Source organism: Hippopotamus amphibius, chromosome 4 (genome assembly GCF_030028045.1).
Source record: "Hippopotamus amphibius kiboko isolate mHipAmp2 chromosome 4, mHipAmp2.hap2, whole genome shotgun sequence".
Lineage (NCBI taxonomy): Eukaryota > Metazoa > Chordata > Mammalia > Artiodactyla > Hippopotamidae > Hippopotamus > Hippopotamus amphibius.
In genome coordinates this window covers 23,004,764-23,027,064 of record NC_080189.1, presented here as the reverse complement: position 1 = coordinate 23,027,064, position 22,301 = coordinate 23,004,764, and the positions used below count along the sequence as shown (strand labels likewise).

General features: G+C 51.2%; 2 protein-coding genes and 1 long non-coding RNA gene across 5 annotated transcripts in view; 2 read left to right on the top strand and 1 right to left on the bottom strand.

Annotated features, from left to right (window-relative positions):
- CPA5 (carboxypeptidase A5) overlaps nt 1-14,593 on the top strand; it is a 29,182-nt gene extending 14,589 nt beyond the window's left edge. For both annotated transcript variants that reach the window (XM_057733480.1, XM_057733479.1), the window contains 6 exons: nt 2,710-2,909; nt 3,164-3,248; nt 3,737-3,951; nt 4,281-4,357; nt 12,650-12,734; nt 14,582-14,593. In XM_057733480.1, coding sequence (XP_057589463.1) covers nt 2,710-2,909; nt 3,164-3,248; nt 3,737-3,924 — 473 coding nt within the window. In that variant the 3' untranslated portion in view covers nt 3,925-3,951; nt 4,281-4,357; nt 12,650-12,734; nt 14,582-14,593. The remainder of the gene's footprint in view (nt 1-2,709; nt 2,910-3,163; nt 3,249-3,736; nt 3,952-4,280; nt 4,358-12,649; nt 12,735-14,581) is intronic.
- Nucleotides 1,312-4,427, bottom strand: LOC130852448 (uncharacterized). The gene is made up of 3 exons (XR_009053354.1): nt 4,273-4,427; nt 3,004-3,296; nt 1,312-1,857 (listed from the first exon to the last, which is right to left on the bottom strand). It is a non-coding gene; the product is annotated as an uncharacterized LOC130852448 (long non-coding RNA).
- Nucleotides 14,082-20,577, top strand: CPA1 (carboxypeptidase A1). 2 transcript variants are annotated; one of them, XM_057733482.1, is made up of 10 exons: nt 14,082-14,146; nt 14,582-14,663; nt 15,120-15,353; nt 15,593-15,694; nt 16,228-16,329; nt 16,521-16,631; nt 17,248-17,338; nt 17,885-18,084; nt 18,604-18,688; nt 20,312-20,560. In XM_057733482.1, exons 1-10 carry the CDS (start codon nt 14,082-14,084, stop codon nt 20,497-20,499), a joined length of 1,260 nt encoding a protein of 419 aa, XP_057589465.1. In that variant the 3' UTR covers nt 20,500-20,560. The 2 variants fall into 2 exon arrangements, with proteins under 2 accessions (XP_057589465.1, XP_057589464.1); XM_057733481.1 differs by lacking the exon at nt 14,082-14,146 and having other exon boundaries at nt 14,565-14,663; nt 20,312-20,577.
- The last annotated feature ends 1,724 nt before the right edge of the window (nt 20,578-22,301 follow it).

The window sequence follows — 22,301 nt, the reverse complement described above, 5'->3', positions numbered from 1 at the left end:
TTGACCCAGTTACTCTGTGACCCTGGGCTGTTGGACTGTTGTTTATCTGCAGGGCTGTATGGTTCAAGGTAGGAGTGGGCAGCTTCCTCCTGCGTTCCCATGGTGTTCTTCCTGATTATCTCCCTTGCCATGTGAAGGGCATAGGGACTAGATGGGGAAACGGAGCCTTCCAGAGAGCCCAGAGATGAGTATGTGGACCCTGGGAATGCAGCAATTTGATGGCTGGGGTGCTGGGTCTAACCAGGACAGTCTCCAAAGCAGAGGGTTGTATGTGTACAGCCCTCGGCCCCCAGATGTGGCTCCCACACTATACTGGGGGATCAGGGTTTGGCTCCATGGGACGCAATGCCATGCTGTTGAAAAGCAGATCTGCTGATGGGTGGCCAAGCCAACAAGATAGAACATTCTAGATCTGGATGCCCATTGCTTTGAAAATCTGCTTTCTTTGCGTCTGTTCTCATTGACAGATAAGGACAGCTCTGAGTATGCAGAGTGAGGCCACCAGCCCACAGTGTAGGGGTTGCCTAAGAGTCTGGGGCTGTGTTTGTAACTACTTGTGTAAGGGAACACAACCATGTAAAATCAGGTGTTTCTGCCTCCAAATAACCAGACGTTTGTTCCAAGAGGTCATCCATGTGGGCCCCTTTGAACTGGCTGAAGTGAGTGCCCATGTACCCTGAGATAGATTGGCTAGAAGAAAGACAAATTACCTCTTAAAGAAAATAACTTTTGTGAGTTTCACCACAGGAAAAAAAGAATCAGCATATATATATACAATGTAAAAAAAAAAAAAAAAAGATGCTGGGAAGGAAAAAAAAGCCCAGAGGGGACAAAAAGCTCCCATAATCCCACTGCCCAAAGATAACTGCTTTTAATAATTTACCATGTCCTTCCAGCAAGCTCCCCTTGCTACAAATTACATTTTTAGAGAAGGAAAAATAAATAGCTAATGAATCCACTAGCAGGTACTTGTGAAACAGGCAGGCTCAGAGGACTTTGACTGTGAAAGTCAGAGAGAGGCAGGCAGCTAATTCCCATTTGGTCAGGGGAAGATTAGTTTATTCTGCTTAGCTCAAACCAGAACTAATGGCCTGAAGTGTTTCTCCATATTTGGGCAGAGCCACCTGGTCGTTGGCAGGGGGACTGCTTTCTGTGCGTGGGCTGCAGACGCAGGCAAAGCTTACAGCCTCCCCCACTCTGCTCATCTGTTGCTGGTTGTCATTTATCAAGTGTAGCAGGTGCAGAAGCTCCCAGCAGACACAACAAACAGGGCCACTCTTAGCCGGGCCAACTCCAGCCTGTGAGGCTGCTCCTACCCCCTCGTTCCCTGTAGGCACATCCCCTTCTAACCAGGGTCAGTCCTCACCCTAGGTGAGGACAGGCAGACCAATAGGGGATGCGCTCCCAGGTGACAAAATTGCCTCTGGGCCTGCCTGTGGCCAGAAGTAGCGAGTGTCTGGTTAGGGACTCAGGCAGGAAGATTTTGTTTATGGTTTTATTATTGCCTTAATTTAATTGCTGCATGCTGAGTAATCTGTAGATCATCCCTCCCACCCGTGCCGCCCTCACCTGCACCCTTGGGAAGGACCTGTTTGCGGCAGTCCTAGAGCATCGTTTGAACTGGTCTGTGGGCAAGCCTTCCAGATCTTCAGCCAGCTCACTGCTCTGAGGGTCAAGTGGGGTGCTCTGGCATCCTCAGGAGGCTTCCAAAGTTGGGGCAATTCCTGGCCTTTGACTGGGCTTCTGTGCAGTCGTTTCAGGGAGGAGGAGTGAGAGCAGGACCTGTGATGCTCTTTCCAGTTGTGTTCCTAACCCACAAAGCTTGACCAGCCCAGTGTAGCCCTCCACGACATGGCCCTTGGGGAAGGGAGGAAAACAGAAGAGGAAGAAAAGAGATGGGGAGCAAAGAATCTAGTAAGAGATGGGAACAAATTAAATTTGTGGACAAAATAGAAGCACAGCTGCTCTTTGCCCTCTCTCCAAATTAGGTCCCCAAGAAGAATTTTCAAAGACTCTTTGCATGTGTGGTTCCCAGACCAGTCTTGGGCAACTATAGTGATCTAGTCTCTCTTTTCCTCCAAGTCCATGGTGCTCTTGGGCCATAGCTGTGGCAAAGCTTGAGCAGACACTAACACTCAACTGACTCACGCCTTTCCCATGGCAGAGGAGGGTCAACAGAGAAAGGTCAGCTCAAAGGGGTCACTGCTCATAGGGGAAGCCAGGCTGGTGACCTAGTGGCAACTGTTGAGGCAGGCCTGCCTTTCTAATGGAACCACAGTCAGGACTTAACCAAAGGACCAGCCAAGGGAGCTCCCTACAGGGCTGTAGGGTTGCTGAGTCATGGTGTGGCAACACCCCTCTGATGTATTAGACTAGGGTATGCGGCAGTAACAAATATCCCTCTAAATCTCAGTGACTTAACACAACAAAAATTTATTTTTCAGACCAATTCCTTCTCCATTTAGTTTTTTGTTTCAAGCACACAAACAGAAGAGAGTGTTGAGAAGTCACACTTGCTCTTAGCCTTGAACTAGAAGTGACACGTCATTACTGCTCACATTCTCATTGGTCAAACGTAGTCACATGACCTCAACCAAACTGCAAAGGAGGCTAGGAAATGCAGAGGAATCCAGGATATTTTGTGAGCACTAAGTGTCTTTCCCAAGCCTGGGAATTTGAACACTTTGGGTGCTTTTATTCTACTTCCAGGAAATGGTTCTAACCATAACCCCTGCTCAGAGACTTATCATGGGCCCTCCCCTCAGTCAGAGCCAGAAGTGGCTGCTATTGTGGACTTCATCACGTCCCACGGAAACATCAAGGCTCTGATCTCCATCCACAGCTACTCTCAGATGCTCATGTACCCCTATGGCCACTCTCTGGAACCTGTTTCACACCAGGAGGAGTTGGTGAGATTGGCTGCTTAGGGCTTGGGGGAGGCATCCAGCAGACTCCCAGCTGGCCCCATGGTAGAGAGTGGGGGGTTGGGGGGCTTGTACTCACATGGGATCAGTTTCAAAATTGGAGATGCTGTGCTTCCTTCTTACAAGAGCCATCTACAGATTCAGCTTCCAAGACTCTGAAGTCCCTGCTCCTCCACAGCTGGTGAGGGTGTGGGGCTGTGGGGAGCCCCGCCTCTCACTCTCTGGATTGAATTTTGCAGCACAGTCTTGCCAAGAATGCAGCGCAGGCCCTGCATGCGGTTCATGGGCTCAAGTACGTTTATGGCAGCATCAGCAACACCCTCTGTGAGTGAGCCTTCCCCTGGCTGCTTCTGTTCCAGGGGCCACATCCACCTAGGGGCAGGCAGGAGCAAGCTCTGCTGACGGGCAGCCCTGGTTGGCCACAGGGTTCTGCCATAGATCTAGCTGGGCTGGGCCAGAGCTGATTTCCATATCTGAATAGAAGGGGGAATAGTGGTACCCGGACACAGACACCCGTTTCTTTGCAGCATTAATTAGTGCATAGCTGCCAATGCCTGGCGTACTGCAATGTTCCTTGAGGGTAAATATCCTAAGTCTGGTGGCCTCAAGGAGCTTTCTTTTTGCCAGGGCAGAGAATGGGCAGGGTGAGCAGGGTGTGGCCCAGGTGAAGCCTGGGTCAGGAAGCTGGGTGTGGTCTGGGATGGGTGGGGATTTGGCCCCCAGGGCCCACTGTCCTCTCAGGATGCCTCTGTACCTTGTGACCACACCCTGTTCTTCTTTTGGGGGCCATTTCTTTGCCCTTTTATATCCAGATGTGGCCAGCGGGATCACTGTTGACTGGGCCTATGACAGTGGCATCAAGTACTCATTCAGCTTCGAGCTCCGTGACACGGGGCAATATGGCTTCCTGCTGCCGGCCACACAGATTATCCCCACAGCCCAGGAGACGTGGATGGCCGTTCGGACCATCATGGAGCACACGCTGAATCATCCCTACTGACAGCACTGCTGAGGGCAGAGCCAGAGGGTTTGTCTTCTTTCCCAAGACCTGGGCTCATCCTGAAACCCAAGCTATGGATCCCTCCCCACGCCTGCCCTGACTTCTTAGGAAATAAAAACAAGTTTGAAGAGGCTTGGTGGCTTCTGGCGCTGGCTACCACCCCTTTGGGCTCAGCACTGAGGAGGGGACAGGGGCCTGGGAAATGCCTCTTCACTCCCCTAGGTATCCAAGAGGGCGGGGGGGACTAGCAGGCCTTCCCTTTTCTCCTCTTGCAATCTTCTGGGGGCCCAGAACAGATAACACACTCCCTGAAGCTACTAACATACACATTGTCTGTTTGGTACTTACATTTTAAGATGACCCTGGAGGGGACAGTGTTTGATGTGAAGGAGTGGATCTCCAGTGGCGGCGTTTCTGGCACCTTGAGCGAGAGGTGGGTACAGACAGGCAGCCTCCTCCTCTTCCTGCTTCATTTCCCATGCTGGGTAGGGAGTAGACGCACATTTCAGAGTCCTCTATTCAGAAGATTCCTCTTACCCTGTTAACGAAAGTGAACAAGCAGGTTTATGACCTGCTCTTCCTGGGCACCCTCACAGGCTCTCTTGGTCTTGGGAGCAGAGTCGCAGCCAGTCAGAGCCAGTACAGCAAAGCACTGCACATCCAGAGAGAAGTCCTCTTCTTCCTCCTCACCAGAACCATCATGGTTGTCATGCACTGAGAAGTTAGTCCAGGCAAGGCCATTTACCAAGAAAGCACTTTATCTCAGGAAGAGGTTATGAGATACAAATGAGGAAGAGGTTATGAGATACAAAAGAGGTTATGAGATACAAATGAGGCTTCCTTGTACCATTTGCCTTCCCCCATCAGTGGGGAGCAGGGATAGTGGGTCTGTTTGCCCTGCCTTTAGGGGATGGCAGGTACCCCCAAGAACAAGAGGTCAGCTGGAGGGCTTGGGTAAGTCTGAGGCAGAATGCAAAACATTCATTTGCAAGGGCCAGATTTTGTAATTGTTATTGCTAAAGGAATGGATTGTGGGTTCCCATGAATTGGCCCCTGCAGGACACAGAGTGCAGGGTTTTACAGACAGGGAAGAACGCAGGGGGAAATAACAAGTGCCCCTTTCCACCCAACCTGTGAATGAAGACAGACGTTGGACCAGTTAATGGAAAGCGGGGATCAGTGGTGGTCAGAACTCTAGGCGCGGGTCACGTCCAACATGGTGCCTGAGCCGCAGATTAACAACGGCGGAGCAAGGGCTCTGGACAGGTGATTAGAAGAGGCAGCCCTGTGGCTGGGTACACATCAGTAATGCAGCTGTTGAGAGCTTTCAGCAAAGGAATAAGAAGGTTGGCAGGTGAGACGGCTCAGGGCAGAGGCAAGAAGGCTGAGCCCAGGGGCCATGCAGCCAGCAGCCCTGATGGCACAGTGGGCATCAACTGGGCATGCCTGTGCCCAGGACCCGCTGTACCACGGGGGAAGCCTGAGAAGTCATGGAAATGAGCCCCTGAAGAACCTAGATCATTTCCAGGGGAAGGGCAAGCGACAGAGGATGAAAGAATCCTGACTCGGGCTAGAGTTTCCCAAAAAGAGACTTGAATTTTTTTTTAAGCTGGACGTGGTCTAGAATTTCCAAGCTGAAGTTTTCTGCTATTAACAGAAACCCGAGGCCGTGGCTTAAGTTAATATAAGCTATAGATAAATAAAGCAAGTCATACTTTTGCACACTGAAGCCTGTGATTATAACTTTTATGCCCTTTGTACAAATATTTTTATTTTATCCTTAGGGGGAGGATATCACTAGTATTAATAAGCTCAGATAAGGAGAGCATGAAGTAGAGAGGTTTTAAAGGTCACAGAAGACCACACAGACTGCAAGCTGAGGGAGATTTGACCTTGGGTTTGTCTAACTGCAAAACTGCCATGTCACCTTGTGTCCAAGTGTAGCCGGTGGCAGAATCTATAGGGAGTCATTAACATAAAGACGTTTGGGTTCTATCCCAAGACTGAAACAATCTCTGGGGTGGCCCCCCAGATCTGTATTTTTACCATCTTCCCCAGAAATTCTGAGGTCCCTTAAAGGCTGAGAATCTCTGATCTCTGATCTCCTGCCTCCCAGAAGGAACATGTTCAAGTCTTCTGGGGGAGTTGGGGCTTTGGGGCTCCTACCCTCTGCCATTGTCTATTAGGGCTGAGGGTGGCTACAACAGTGGGAAGCCAGTCATCCTTCTCCAAAATATTCCCAAGTGGCTGCCTTGACCCTAGCCTAATGCAGTGTGGTCTGCAGACCACAGGCATCAGCATCACCTGGGAGCTTATTGGAAACGCAAATTTTCAGGCCATCCCAGCCCTACTAAATTAGAATCTCTGAGGATGGGACCCAGGTGATGCTAATGCCTAGTTGGAGACACATCGCCTTAGAGGCAGGAGTAGCTGGACCCTAATGGGCTTCCCAGTAGCAGTGAAAATAATAAACTCTTTTCTGGTACATACTGTGTGCCAGGCATGGTTCCAAGGATTCAACACATTGCCTCCTCACAGCTCTAAGAGGTAGGACTAGTACTGTCCTTATTTTCAGTTGAGGAAGCTCAGGCTCAGAGAGGACAGTGGCTTTTAAAAGGCACGCAGGTGGCAGGCCAGGGACTGGCCTGCAGGTGACCCCGAGTCATGCCCAGAGCCCTTCAGGACCGGGGCCAGGAACTTGTTCTCACAGCCACATTGGCAAGATCTCTGTGCAGCCAACAGGCCCACAGAAGCTGGGGCTGAAACTGCGTTCCAGATAGGGGTCTTCTTAAAAGGTAACTTTTTCCTTAAAATCCTTCAATGACTTAAGATAAAACCCACCCAGGGTGCTGCATGGCTGCCCCTGCCAGGCCCTACAAGGTGGCCAGCCCGCTCTCACCTTGTTTCGATACCTCCTTCATCAGCCCCAACCTCACCGTCGTTCTCTCAGTTCCTTCAGCGCCTGCCCAGCCAGAGGCCTTTGCATGTGCTGCTCCGCCTTGCCAGGAATATTGTTTCCTCGTATTCTTCCCTCACGCGGCCCACTCCTTTAACATTTCCCCTTCAATTTCATTTCCTCACTCGTCCTTCTGGCACCGCCCACGGGAAGTAGAGCTGTTATTTTCTTTTCCCCAGCCTTGTTAATTTCTCTGATAGCAGTGATAGTCGTTCATCGACTCCTTTGTCCTTGTCTTCACTGCTAGTTTGAGAGCCTCTGAGGGGAACGACCACGTCTGGGTCATTCACTCTCACTCAGTTCCTGTCAGGCACACAGTAGGCACTCAACAGGTGTTGAAGGCGGGTGTTTCTTCTCCTCAGTTTAGTACCGATTAGGACTAGGTTTAGCATATGTGACAGAAACCCACCTCACTGTGGCTTAACCAGATCAAGGTTTTGTTTCTCCTACATAAGTCATCTGAGGTGCATATTCCAGGGCTAGTTCAGTGACTCCTTGGTGCCCTGGGGACCCAGACCCCTCTGGCCTGTTCTGTTTTGCCACTCTGCTATCATTTTAACTCCTAGTCTGTCACCATCATATGATTGAATTCCAGGCAGGAAGGGCAAGGGGCAAAAAAAATGTGAGCCAGCTGAGTTGGCCATCCATGGACTTAAACTTAGATCTTATTGGCTGGGACTGTGTCAGGGGGCCACGCCCAGCTGCAAGAGAGGCTGGGTCATTGCTGACCCCTCCTCCCCACCCCAAATTGGAGTTCTGCTGGCAGAGAGGGAGGAGAGGATGGATATGGGGAAGGCAGCCAGCAGAGTCTGTGGCAGACGCTCTGAGAGGGGAGAGGATTTGAAGGGGCCTCTGAATCCATGTCTTTGCTCTAGCTCATCAAGTGACTGACTTAATCATAAAGCCATAGAACTTTCCAGATGAAAGGGTCCTTTGAAAGCTTCTAATCCACCCCTTTGCAGTTATAAAGACTGGGGGCCTCTGGATCATCCCCACGTGAACCTAATGGCTGAGAGAAGCCAGGGATCGTCCTCCTAGGACTGAGGCGCCTCCTCAGCAAGCCCGGGGCGGGGGTGATGGCTGCGGGTTTATCAAGTGAAAGCTCAAGACTTAGACACACAAGTTGTGGAGATACCACAGAGTAATCTCCTTTTCATAAAACTTGAACTGCCCCCCACCCCCCTGCCATTTCTTCGGTATATAATGCTAAACAAGAATTTTTTTTTCCTGCATTCTGCTTGTTTTTTTTTTTTTTTTTTTTTCCTCCCAACAAACTGTCCTTTTTTGGTGTGTTTTTTCATCCTTTTCACCAGTAAAATTTATGAGCATTTATTTAAAAGAAAAAAAAACATTGGAAAAATCGAAGAGAGAGAGAGTGATTATACATATGGAAAGCTATAAAGAACCACAGTGAATGTGCTGTGGTTATTGCCTTCTTAAAAAAACAAACTAGGCAGGCAGTTTGGAAGGTGAACGAGTCCCGTGTGAGGGCAGGGCAGGCGGCAGAGGCCGAGGGTGATGGGCTAGTGGCTGGGGTCCTGGGAGGCCAGTGAGGTGCTGTGCACGTCCCTCACCCGCCTGCATCTCCCCTCTGACCACCCCAGACAGGGCCGGGGAGAGCATGACTTTGCTGAGAAATAAAATTTAAATTTAAAAAGCTTCTTTAGGAAAATAAGAAGGCCCAGGCAGCCCCTGAGTACAAACGGAGGGGGAAACCAGCGAACACAGGGCCCGTCAGTGCTTGACAAACTGGCGAGGCCATGTTCCTCTTGCGGGTTGGGGGGTGTGTGTGTCCTGAAGGACAACTCCAGCCTGTTCACCTTCAGAGCATCTCCTTCCTCCAGGATTCGGGACCATCCTTGGGAATGATGATACATTTGCAAAATCTGTTCGTTTGGCTTGTCCCTCACTAACCTCGCCCCAGGGTCTGCACTTGGCCTCTTGCTCTCTCCTAACCAGCTTCACTAAGTTCTGTGGCTCCCCTACCCCAACCCCACCCCAACCATCAGCCCACATCCCTCAGTTCCCCAAAGCGTAGCCAAGACCACAGGGTAACATCTCACAGAATGTCACTTGGGAAAACAGAAAGGAAATGCAATGTAGAAAATAAAGCACTTAAATTGGATGCTGGAGATTGCGGGCATTGGAATGGGTGGTTCGTGCCCCTTTGTGAGGTAACCCCTACAACCTCCATTCTCCTTGACCCTCTGCCTGCTCCCACGTTGCTAGGGCAGCCCATCCTGCCCCCCCAAGTGTAGTGATACCCCCTCAAGTGCTCCCCAGCTCCTCTCCCAGACTCAGTCAGAAGCAAACCTCCCCTTCCCCATTTTTCCTTCTACACATGGGACATTCCTGCTTAGTTCCCCTGTCTTCTGCCTCTCTGTTCTGAGAGTTGGGCTCTGGCTTGACTTTTCCTGAAGACCCATTGGAGTGCTTCTCTCTCTAGGAGAGTCTTCCTCCAAAGAAAAAGTCTGCCTCTATTTTGGGGACAAACACTGCTAGCTATTTTAAAGTGACAGTTCCACAGCTTCAAAGCAAACAAATGGGCTCTACTGGACACTCAGTTATGAAAGCAAAGCTCAAGGAGGCTGCTGACGGACCTCCTCGTCCTTGTCTTCCACCTCCCCCACGCCCCCACCCCACAGCCCCCTACTACAGCTTCAGCAGGATGTGGTCCTTCTCTACCTACACTGCCCTGGGAATACTTACCCATTGCGAACCCCAGTCCCCCTGGGCCCCTGTGGCTCCTTCTGATCTTCCCACAAACCCGGCAAGCCTCTCTCCACTCTGCCTAGATCTGTCACCATGGCTGTGATTTGTTTGGGGATAAAAATACAAAGGTCCTAGAATCATAAAGTGTCACAGCTGGAAGGGACCATGGAGATCATTCCAACCAACACCCTCACTTCATAGATGAAGAAACTGAGGTCCAGGGATGTACAGGGACCTGCCCCAAATCATATGAAGTTAGACAATGTCTGTGATAGCTGGGTACTTTTTTCTTTTTTAAATCTTTTATTGGAGTCTAGTTGATTTTAAGTGTTGTGTTGGTTTCAGGTGCACAGCAAAGTGAATCAGTTATACATATACAGATATCTACTCTTTTTAGATTCTTTTCCCATATAGGAAAAGACGTATTGGGTAGAGCTCCCTGTGGTGTACAGTAGGTTCTTATTAGTTATCTATTTTATAGCTGGGGACTTTTTTTCAGTCACATGTGACAGAAAACCAACTTGAAAAAGCTTGAGGAAAAAGAATTTGTTGGCTTATCCCTAGAGCTGGGGTGGGGTCAGGGTGGCTAAGTCCACCTGAATCACATGGCCTCAGAGTCAGGAAGGGTGGACCCTAAGGGGAAATGGAGGTGCTGTTATCAGGAGGAGGAGGATACTGGGTGGGGCAAATGAGAGATGTCCTTTACAGTCCACCACTTGCCTGCCCCAAATTCCCGTAGACTTCTTTTCCCATACACACACTGTACAATGTACAGCCTCAAACACACTTGCCAAAGAGGGATAGCTGAAGTCTCATCTGTCTACTGCATCCAACCATTCTGACTGCACCCATTTCTGCTTTCTTCAAAGATATTGCTTGCCCAGTGTCCCCCTTTGATCTCTAATATGGACATAGGGGACTGTTTCTCCTTATGCCTCTTTAACAACCCATTTTCTAGGTTTTGGTTTGGGGATTTCTAGGCATTGTCTTAGAGCTTCTGTTGACCATGCTTGGGCATTCTCTGGCAACAGGGCTGTCACGGATAGTTGCCCGGTTTGTGCACTCCACAAAGGTATTCTCCTGAGGAAAAGGGATGATGTCTGTCTAGAGTGGGAGGGATGCCTTTCTCCATTTCACATAAAACCTCCCTTGGGCTAGAATTTATTGTCTTCTGACAATACAAGTACTTTAAAAGCTTATAAGTGCATCAGTTAGAATGCTTTTTACAGCAACAACAGAAATCCCACTTAATAAAATGTATATTTTTTCATATTATATAGTCCAAAGGTGGGGTAACAGAGTTGACAGTATCCAGAGAAAGGTACCTCCTTCTCAAGAGTGGGGATACATTTTCTAGAAGATTCCTCACTGGCATCCCCTCACATCTCACTGACAAAACTGTGTCACATGCCCCCTCTAAGCCAATCACTTGCAAAAGAGAATGACATGCCTTGAAGATTGTCTTAGACCAATCTTAGAATTTATCCCTAAGCTGGGAATGGGGTGACTTTCCCAAGGCGTGACACCCGCATACAATCTGGGTTTGCTCAGCCAGCAGGAAAGAGGGAGGGACACTGAATGCTTGTCCATGTGGCAATAGCAGGTCTCCTATTTGCACTCAGGCACTTATCCAGTGACTTGTCCTTGAATCTAGATGTCAGCCTGGTGGTTTCTTTCTCATGCTAATAGGTCTTGGTGCTCTGCGTGTTCCCCCAGCTTTCAGCCCAATGGCCCTCATCTTTTGCCCTTGCTGTAGACCGATGTGAAACACGCCCATGGGTAGAGAGGCAGAGCTGTGGCCCTCTGCCCCAGGTTTCAGTCTAGCAAATTGGTCTTTACCAGAAGGCAATTTTCAGCTTCCTGAGGTGCCTTGGAGGGACCCCAGGAATTAGGCTTAACTTCCACCTGAGACCCACATTCCTCTGCCACTGTGCTTTCAGCTTCCTGCCAGCGCTGGCCCTAATTTTAGTTAGTGGCATTGAATTAATCTTTTCCAACCTTGCAAGAAAATAGATTATATGAATCTTGGACACCTTAGATTGCTGGCTGGAGGCAGCAAGAGGCCCCCTTGGCAAGGCAGTGCCTCTCCCTCTCCCCCTTTTCCAATGGGCTTGTCTTTTCTGGAAGGAATTCACAAAAGGCCAAGAACCAGCCAATACCTCCTTCAACGTGTGTAGTGTGCATGAAACATTAAAAATTGTAGGACTGCTTTAATTTAGAAATAGAAAGAGAAATACTGTTTTCATAATTCACACTAAAGAGAGGCTCTACAAAAGCTGCTTTCCTGGTGGGGAACAGATTAGAACAGCTTGAGAGCACTACAGGGATGAGGGGGACTATGAAGAATGGGTGGGACCCAGTTCTTGGTCTCAGGAAATGTCTAGTCTCATTGGGGAGACAGAAATAACACTCTGGGAACAACCAGGAGAAACATCCGTTTGTGTTCAAGCACCGAACAGTGTGATAAACACCCCCTCCCTTCCATCCCTGGAAAAACCCAGTCGTGAAGACCCAGGTCAAGTTTCACTTTCTTGGTAGTCTTCCCTGGATACTCTTGGATGGGCCCACAGTTCTGAGTCCATAGTCCTACTGGTACTTTTCACTTCCCATCACAGGAAATGCACTGCTCAGGGCTCCTACAGCAAGGAGAGCAGCCCGATGAGTGTCTTGCATGTTTAATCCTATCTTGGTGACAGCTTCTTGGAGACCTATTGGAGAACCAACGAGTTGGTTGGTTACTTCTGTCTTTCCCACTAGACGGTGAGCTCTCTCAGCTCCCTGACAAGTCAGTGGGGAGCACTGCTGTGGTGTGATGAGGCCACACTTCCCACAGGCTGCTCCCACCTAGTGACAGAGCACGATGCAGCACTAGTACCAGCATTCCTGTAGGACATAAGATTCCCTGAACTACAAGGTTGGCTCCAAGATTCTGCATCAGCCTGGCCAAAATGTCCTCAGAACTGCACGGCTGCCTGAGTTCCTCCTGCCCAACCCTCTCCCAGGTGTCAGACCTGCAGCGAGGTGAAGGGTCTTCTCTTTCCCCTTTATCCTTCATAGATGTGTCTCCCCATGAATCTTTTGCGTGTTTAATCCTGTCTTATTGACCGACAGCTTCTTGGAAAACTTGAGAGAGCACAAGCAGGTTGGTTACTTCTGTCTTCCCCATTAGACTGAGTTCTGTGAGATCAGGGACCCATCTGCCTTGGGCATCATCTCAGGGCGGAGCACAGGACCTGGCCCAGAAGGATGAATGAGTAAAGAGATGAGCATTCAGAGAAGGGGCAGATAGGTGAGAGAGAAAGAAGCCAGGGGAAGCCTCAGGGGGAGGTGAGCCTTGCCTGGGGTCTGGAGGGCAGGCAAGACGGCCAGCGTAGAAGGGAATGGTCTTCATGGAGGCTCAGCATCTGTTGAGGATGGATGCAGTGTTGTCTCATCTTCCCAGACATACGCTCAGGAGAGAGTTGTGGCATAGGAATGTTGGCCAGGTAGGAGGTGGGCTGGGGAGGCAGAGGGAACAGATGGAAAGCAGAAAGGGCCACCTTGGTTGTTGGCAGTGCCAAAGCCTGAGGCCCTGACCCAGAGCAGGGCCCCCAGATGCTGCTGGGGAACCTCCGGGGCCCCTGTGGATGAGGGCGGATTTGTGTTAGATGTCTCTACAATGAGGTCAGCATCCAGAGCCAGAGCAAACTCCCCTTTGTGAATTCCAGTTTCTCCTGTACACTGTGCAGTCCCAACAGGGGTCTGGCCCTGGTTCCCACCACTGCACTTTCTACTCAGAGGATATCTGGTTACAGTTCCCATCAAGGTCAACCCTTGATCCCAGAGCCCTAGAGCACTGAGGGTGGAGAGAAACTTCTACTTCTGTGCAGTGGCCTGATTCCCACAAAGCCACCGAGACTGGTAAGAGTGGAGTGGAAAGTTTCCTTCATGGGGCTGGTACCCTACAGGTCAGGTGGCCCTGGACAGAGCCAGTGTGGTGAGGAGCCAGCAAATCTGGGAGCTGGCCGGGGACAGAGGGTCCCAGCTGGCTCTCCCATAGGAACAAAAGAGCTGATGCTCAGGGACATGGGAGAAGAGGACACCGCACATGAGGCCGCAGCTGGTGCGGCTGCTCCAGAGTCCTGGCTTCTTCTCCATTGCGGGTCAGTAAACAGGACCATAGGGGTTGTGAGCTGCAGGGCTCTGGGCAATCAGGGTTCCAGCTGGGAGACCTCAAGCCCTAGCTGACCCTCAGGCCCAGGCTCGCCCCTTATGGCCAGGGGTTGAGGCCTGGCTTATCTCTCCAGCTGCCCTGTTCCCTGCCACTTTATCAGGAAGGGTGGGAAGGTGTCAGAGTTTGGAACTCCCGTCCCTTGCTCCCCGTGGGATAGGGCCCAGGTGTAAGCGGAAGGACAACTCTTGGGCACAGCCAGGAGACCTCTGTCTTGGGAGAGTTTAAAAGGCCCCAGGAGCTTCTCTGCTTCCATTGACCTTCCCAACTGGCTGCAGCATGCAGGGACTGCTGATTTTGAGTGTGCTGCTGGGGGCTGCCCTTGGCAAAGAGGACTTTGTGGGGTAGGAGCATGGAGAGGACGGGGGTGCTCAGAGGGGAGATAGGGAGGACTCAACCCCCAGCCAGCGTCTGGAGGGAAGATGGCCACAGAGCGGCAGACGAGCACATCCTGGAAGGCAGGCTGACTGGGCACCAGGCCTGAGAAAGGGTCCGGTCTCTCAGGACAGCCTCTTGAGCCCTGGAGAAATCTGAGCTCTGAGGAGGAATTTTCAGAAGAGGAGGCAGAAGGAGGCCTGACTAGCTTTGGAGAAGGAGTCTAAGCTGGGAGGGGGACAGCAGCAGTGTCCAGAAGCTTCCGAGGAGCCCAGGCCTCCCATTTCTAGGACCCCTTGTGCTTCCCCTGCTCAGCCCAGAGGACTGAGGCCCAGCCACCCTTCTCCCACCTGGGGAGCATAGAAGCTGCTCAGGCCCTCAGTCTCCCCTCCTGCTCTGCCCAGGCACCAGGTGCTCCGAATCTCTGTGGCCGATGAAGCCCAGGTGCAGACGGTGAAGGAGCTGGAGGACCTGGAGCATCTGCAGGTCAGAGGATGGTGGGAGCTGCCCCGAGGCCCCAGGGTGCCTCTCAGGGCAGATGGGCTCGCCCCAGACCACCACCAACCTGGGGCCGCCTGGGGCCTGGGCTTTCTCTCCCCAGCCACCCAGGAAGGCGCCGTGGGACTGATCCCTTTTAGGAAGTGACTTAAACCTCCCAGTTCCAGAATCTTGCTGCCTTTGAGCATCTGAGCAAAGGAGTCCCCCATCCCCACCCCAACTTCTAGTTCTCTCTCTCTTACTGTCTCAAAGCCCCTCCACTCTGCTTACTGGCCATTTCTCTGATCATACTGGACTTTGTCCAGTGCCCAGGGGTTCCCTTCATCCTCTTCCCCTAACACCCGTGCCCCATCACCAATTATATGGGAAATTCTGGTGCCAACACCCCTTCCCAGGTGGTCCCTTTCCCAGCCCGCTGTGACAAGTGGCTCTTGTCCTCCCCAGCTGGACTTTTGGAGGGGCCCTGCCGGGCCAGGCTCCCCTATCGATGTCCGAGTGCCCTTCCCTAGCATCCAGGCCGTCAAAGCCTTCCTGGAGGCCCACGGCATCAGATACACAATCATGATCGAGGACGTGCAGTCGCTGCTGGACGAGGAGCAGGAGCAGATGTTCGCCTCCCAGAGCCGGGCCCGCAGCACGAACACCTTTAACTACGCGACCTACCACACCTTGGAGGAGGTGAGGGACCCCGGGGGGCCACTCTCCACAAGCACCAAGCTCTTCGTCAGACTGGCAGAATGCGCCAGGGACAGCCGGGGTGTGCGTGGCATCTGCTCTGTCTCCACGTGGCCTGGAGGCTCTGGGCTGTGGCTCCTCCGCATTCAGGGCTCACAGCAGGCTTGCTGACAGAGCTGCTAAGGGAGGCATCCAGGTGCCTGGAAGCCATGCAGGCAGCCTTCCCTCCTCTGCCTCCTCAGATTTACGACTTCATAGACACACTGGTGGCCGAGTACCCACAGCTCGTCAGCAAGCTCCAGATCGGCAGCAGCTACGAAGGCCGTCCCATCTACGTGCTGAAGGTAACGGGCGCCTGCAAGTGGATGCACGTGGGCACATCTGCAAGAATGGGCACGCACATTTGTGTGTGGGCTTCCATGGGTGAGCCCAGGCTTACAGAGAACACACTGTTATATGGGCTTCCTGTGTAGCATAGGTGTGTGCATATCTGTACATACACAGTTTAAACTTATAGGTGACCCAGGTATTTCCAGGCAAGTGTCACATTGTGAAAAGTATCCCAGAGTCTGATAGTCCAGATAAAATTTTTTGTTCGTGACCCCTGACAGAGAGCTACGTACAGGAATTGGAACGTGGTGGGGCCCGAAAGTCTGGCTGAGTCATATTTGCCCCAAGCTTGAGCTGAGGACAGGAGGCCAGGCCCGGCAGCATCCTCGTCCAGACCCACCCCCACATCCCACCTGAGTGACGGCCCCACAAACAGATCCGCAGTCTGAGATACCAGAGAGCAGACAGCCCCTGGCTCGGGGTGTACCCCCCTTCAAGGAGGCGAGACGGGGCCCCAGCTGAACTATTTCCTACTCTTCTCATCCAGTTCAGCACTGGGGGAAACAACCGTCCAGCCATCTGGATTGACTCGGGCATCCATTCCCGGGAGTGGATCACCCAGGCCAGCGGCGTCTGGTTTGCAAAGAAGGTAAGCCTGGGGAGGTGAGGGTACTCTCGCCAGGTAGGGCATGGTGTCTAAGGCCCACAGAAGCCCTGGCCCCTGCTTCCCACCCAGAAGCAATGACCACAGAGGGAGGTAGAGGGCGGGCATCCATTGCTCTAGCATGGCAGATGCCTGGCCCAGCCTGCTCTGCCTCTCTGCTCCCTAACCCCCACCAGATCACACAAGACTATGGCCGGGACCGGGCTTTCACCGCCGTTCTTGACAACATGGACATATTCTTGGAGATCGTCACCAACCCTGATGGTTTTGCCTTCACCCACAGCAAGGTACAGGCCTTCTCCTGATCTTGGGGAAAGCAGGGTGGGCCTCTGTCCTCTGAGCCCCACAAGCCACTCATCCCTCATCTCAATCCCAGAAGTGGAGGGAGGGACACACAGACCTGTCCTCCTCGACTTAGGGGTTCTTGACCCCGGTCTTCTTGACGCTTTGGACAGATAATCCTTTTTGTGTGGGGGGCTGTCCTGTGCAAGCAGCATCCTGACCTCCTCAAGCCCCCAGATGAGACAACCAAAACCATCGTCAGACATTGCCAAATGTCCAGGCTGTGGGGCACAGAGCTGTCCCCAGTGGAGACACACTGCGCAGACCTTAGTTCCTGGTTCTGTTTTATTTCTGTGGGAAAGCATGCTACCAATCACTAGTGTAAGGGGTTGGGGGGGTGCCACATGTCTTCCTCACCTTCCACCCGTAGAACTCTCTGGCCAAATGCCATCCCTTCTTTCCTCCATTTTCCTTCAGCCAGGAGCCCCCTTTGCAGATCTTCCTCCCTAGCAACCCGTTGAACGTGTCTGATCCTATACCGTGTCTACACCCGGGCTCCGGATTGAGGCTCTGTGTTGAGTGTGGCCTCTGTCGGGTGGCTGATCACTTTTCCTTTCTCAGAATCGACTGTGGCGCAAGACTCGCTCACTCACGTCGGGGTCCACGTGTGTTGGGGCAGATGCCAACAGGAACTGGGACGCTGGATTTGGGAGTAAGGCCCAGGGTGGTTTGGGGAGCAGGGATGGGACACCCCAGAATGGGTTCTTATTGTTCTTTGTCCTGTCACGCCCACCCCTTTTCTGCCCCAGCAGTGGGGGCGTGTGGGGAATGTTGGCTCTTCCTTCAAGGTGCTCAGTGAGGAAGGTGGCCCTCTGAGATCTGCTTGTCCCTTGCCTGTAAAAAGAAAGTCCTCCCCAATGGAACTGAGGTCTGAAACCAATCTATGGGTTTTCTAGGGTAACTTCAGCTCCTTCCCTCCATGGTCACTTCACTGCAGGAACTGGTCTTGGATGAAGAGCCATTCTTACCTTTCTGGGTGTGTCCATCAGCTCTGTCCAAGTTTGGCTGGGGAGAGAGGAAGGACCCCCAGGTTATAAAAGGCTTCTTCCCTTTCCTTATCTGGGGTCTGCCCTTTCCTTATCTGGGATCTCTTATCTGGGATCCCTCCTGCATCTCAAGTCGTGCAAAGCCCAGAAGCCATGGAAACCACACAGCTTGAGTGTAAGGAATGCCAGCTACCCCCTCTCCCCTCCCACAGAGGCAGGAGCCAGCAGCAGCCCCTGCTCGGAGACTTACCATGGCAAGTATGCCAATTCCGAAGTGGAGGTCAAGTCCGTCGTGAACTTTGTGAAAGACCATGGGAACTTCAAAGCCTTCATCTCCATCCACAGCTACTCCCAGCTCCTTCTCTATCCCTATGGGTACAAAACAGAAGCACCTGCAGACAAGGCTGAGCTGGTATGTGCTGATCCCTGCTTGCCCTCTCATTCCAAAGGCAGCTTTGAGCAGGCCTGTGTCTTTACCTATCAAAGCTGCTTAAGGCACGAGGGCCTACACTGTGCCTAACATCCCTTTCTCCCATGGACCCCTGATGGCTTGGGAAGACCAGCAAGGCAGACTGGGAAGACTTTCTGTCTGGGAAGCTGAGGCACAGAGTAGTTCAATCACTTCTGTCCCATGACAGAGCAAGGGGCAGGGGTGGACTTTGAGCTTCTACCGCAAGTTCACGCTTGGATCTGCAGGGTAACCAAAGGGCAGTGATGTACCAGCCAGACATCCTGCAAGGTCACATCCGGCTGAGTTTCCAGGGCTGAACTTGTAGGGCCCAACAGGCTCCATGTTCTCTGCTGGGGGCCGGCTTCTGCAGGGTGTGTGCTCCTGGGTCACCCTGCCAGCCCCAGGATACCCTGGCCCCGCGGTTCCGCGGGCCTGGCGTTGCTGGCTATGACAAGCAGTCTTGCTTGGCATTTTCTCCAGGATCAGGTGGCTAAGTCTGCTGTTGAGGCCCTGGCCTCTCTGTATGGGACCAAGTTCAAGTATGGCAGCATCATCACAACAATTTGTAAGTGGGTGCATGGTCTCTGTGGGTGGTCCTGGGAGGAAGCGCAGTTGGCTTTTCCCAGGAGTGACCCTCCTGGAGGAAATAGCCAAGGGTGCCCCAATCTGAAAGCATGGGCAAGGAGAATGGCCCAGCCATGACTGACTACTGCTGGCTTGGTGGGCAGCGGGGCCCTTTCCTGATGTACTCTGCCTTCCTCAGCACTTTCAGACAAACCCTTCAGTTCCCCTGAGAACTCTTGTCCCCTTTTCTTGGGCTTAAGTCCAGCTTCATGCATGGAGCGGGTAGAGAGCTCTGCTGGCCTTTGTACTGTAGATCCCTAAGAAATTCAACTTAAAAAATACTCTTCCTCCAATGCCCTTCAATTAGAGAATATATCCTATCTTTTCCCAGCTTACATATCTATGCAGTGCCTCTGAGAGGAGCACTGCTACATCAAAATGGACTTACGTCAACAAATGTTTACTGAACACCTATGATACCCCAAGTCTGGTTTTGTGTGCTTGGGATACAGTTGGGAATAAAATAAGCAAAGATCAGGAAACCTCCATTCTAGCCAGGGAGACTGACGAACACAAATAAGGAAAGGATACGGTGTGTTAGGTGATGAGTGCTAGGGAGGAAGAGAACTACTAGGACAGGGTGAGGGGACTCAGGAGTCCTGGGGGTGGAAGCAGGGCAGGTGGACTTAAGCGTAGGCCTCATTGAGAAAGAAAAATTTGGACGAGCGTTGAAGGAAATAAGGGATGGAGCCGGAGGCTATTTGAAGAAGAGCCTTCCAGGCAGAAGACTCTTCTAGAACAAAGGCCCTGCCATGTGCTCTGACTTGGCATGTGTGGGAATGGCAGGAAGAGCACAGAGACCCAGTGGCTGCGGCAGGGACAGGTTGGGGTGGGGGTGCAGATCCCATTGAGCCCTGAGGGGACGCAGCGCGTTTGTGGCTGACAGGAGGTGAGAGTGCTGAAGAGGCGGGGGTGAGGGACACACCTCAGACTTCCTGCCCCGAGTGCCCGGTTTCGGGGGGTGAGTGGGTCACAGTCTCACCTGGGGCTGGCTTTGCTTTTGGACTCCAGGCCTTCCTTGGAAATGGTTTTCACCCTGAACCAAAAGGTTTTGCTTTGTTCGATATCGTGGAGTGAAATTCTGATACACAGCCACCTCCCTCTCCCCTGCCCAGTTCCGCAGCGGCTGTGTTACCTACTGCAAATCTGTCTGCAAAAGACAGACGAAGGGCTTTTGCTTTGACTCTGGCCCTTGCACGTTCCCCCTGCAGACCAGCATCCCGGGGGACAATCCCGGTTACCTAAGTGGGCACCTCTGGTATATCTTGGGGGGGCTTGTACCCAAGTGGCTGTTAGATGGAGGTGGCTTTCAAAATTGTGGGAGCTTCCTTGCATGCCCCAGTGAGAGACCCGTGGCTGTCCACCTCTCTTGGCCTCTTAGACTGAGACCCTTCAGGGGAGCTTCTTGGGAGGAAGCCAGGCTGCTTGGTTAACAGCAGGAACTTAGCAGATGCTGACTCCAGTCAACTCTGCACAAGGCTCTGGGCTTTGGACCATTAGCCTGGCCCATGCAAACATTTTCAAGTGAGTGACCTTTGTTCTGCTGGTTCTGCTCCTGCCCCAGACCAAGCCAGTGGAGGCAGCATTGACTGGAGCTACAACCAGGGCATCAAGTACTCCTTCACCTTCGAGCTCCGGGACACCGGGAGCTATGGCTTCCTGCTGCCGGCTTCCCAGATCATCCCCACAGCCCAGGAGACCTGGCTGGCACTTCTGACCATCATGGAGCATGTGCTGAATCATCCCTACTGACCTGGCCTTTCAACACTCTCTTCCTTCTCTTCTCCGGCCCCACCCAGGCAACCAAATAAAGTTTGAGTATACATGGAACAGAATGGGGCTCATGTGTGGGAATGCATGTGGCATGTCAGGCTGGGGCAGAAGTGATTTAGTACCTGCAGGTCTCACTGGAAACGTGCGGGTGGTTGGACTAGATGACCCTTAAACTCCCCTGCATTCCAAGGTCCTGTGAAGTTGTCTCCAAGTGGCGTCTGTTTTAATTAGACCACCCTGAGCTCAGCTCGTCAGTGGGGTGATTTGTTCATACCTTAGAAGCAAGCAGCAGCCACAGCTGCTAACCAAATGCCGGGCACCCTGCAGTGGTGAGGAATTCAGCTTGTACAATAGTCTAGCTAGTCGGATCCATTCATCTACAAAAGCAGTAACCCTGAGCGTGAACTAGAATAATCCTGGTGGCCACTGTTGTCGCAAATCGATGTTGCAGTCAGGCAAAGCAAATTTCTATAAAACAAAATATGGCCTCCCACTCCTGAATTAAATTGGAAGAAAACAATTGGGTTAAATGGAATCATTTACTGAAGATAAAGAACAAACACCAATCCCAGGGTATCTTATTAATTGAAGTATATCATGAAGACTTTGCCTTTAGGGACAGAAGTAATTTACTTCTCATTACTACATCCTTTCTAGCATCTCCTGGTACACTGTCTCCACTCCCTCCCCTCTTCCACCCACCACCGCTCCTTATTGTCCGCAAAATTTCTCCAACACAAGGCTCTCCTCTTGATACCCTCCACAGCTCCTAGAATTTGGCTTCCCTCCTTTGGCTTGGTGATTCTGGTAGCTGTGATACCACACTTACTGTCTAGCACCACAGCGTGTAGCATATATCCCAATTTTTTTTCAAAGCAAGACTCTACATTCTGTTTCTTCCAAATCTCTTCAGGTGTGACTGTTGAGCAGGGTGTTACTCCCACAGAAGTCACTGGGAAGTGGGTGGGGGGTGGCCTGGTAGCTCTCCAAACAAGGGGCTGGGGTAAGGATGGCAGCCTCTCCCTGTATCAGCCAGATGAAGTATCATGATGCATCCAACTCCGCTGACCTAAAATCTGTGTTTTTTCACATAAAATAGCCCAAAGGCCATATATATTTAAGGGCTCACTGGGAAATTTTCATCTTGGAGGTTTTTTATAATTTTTAATTTTCTAAAACTGAAGTGTAGTTGATTTACAATGTATGTTAGTTATAGGTATGCAACATAGTGATTCAAAATTCTTATACTTTATACTCCATTAAAAAATATTTTTTTGCTACCATTCTAAAAAACAAAAAGAATGAGGCTGACTATACATATGGCACACATAAACCTATGCATATGTATGTGTTTATGAGGCAACGTGAAATGGTGTTTCAGTCTTTACAGAAAGATGATCTAAAGATTTTATGACGCTTCCTTCAAGTTATCTTTTGGGAAGCATTTCCCTTCAATTTCTGTAGATAAGCTGAAACCCACGTAATGGCTCAGTTTGGGCAATTAAAAAACAAAACCAAAAAACTAATCTTCCTGTTTAATAAGGATGGGTAAGTGAAAATATATTAAGTTAGCAAGACAATATATCATTTTACAAAATTGGATTACTTACACTTTAAGGATACAATTGCTTAATTTAATATAAACTGTACTCCCTGATAGCAGAGACCACTTGGTTTGGCTTTCAGTCTCCAAAACCATCAACAGTACTCGACATACAGATACCCAATAAATATTTGTTGAATGAATGGTCTCCACATATACTAGAGAACTTCTAAATTTT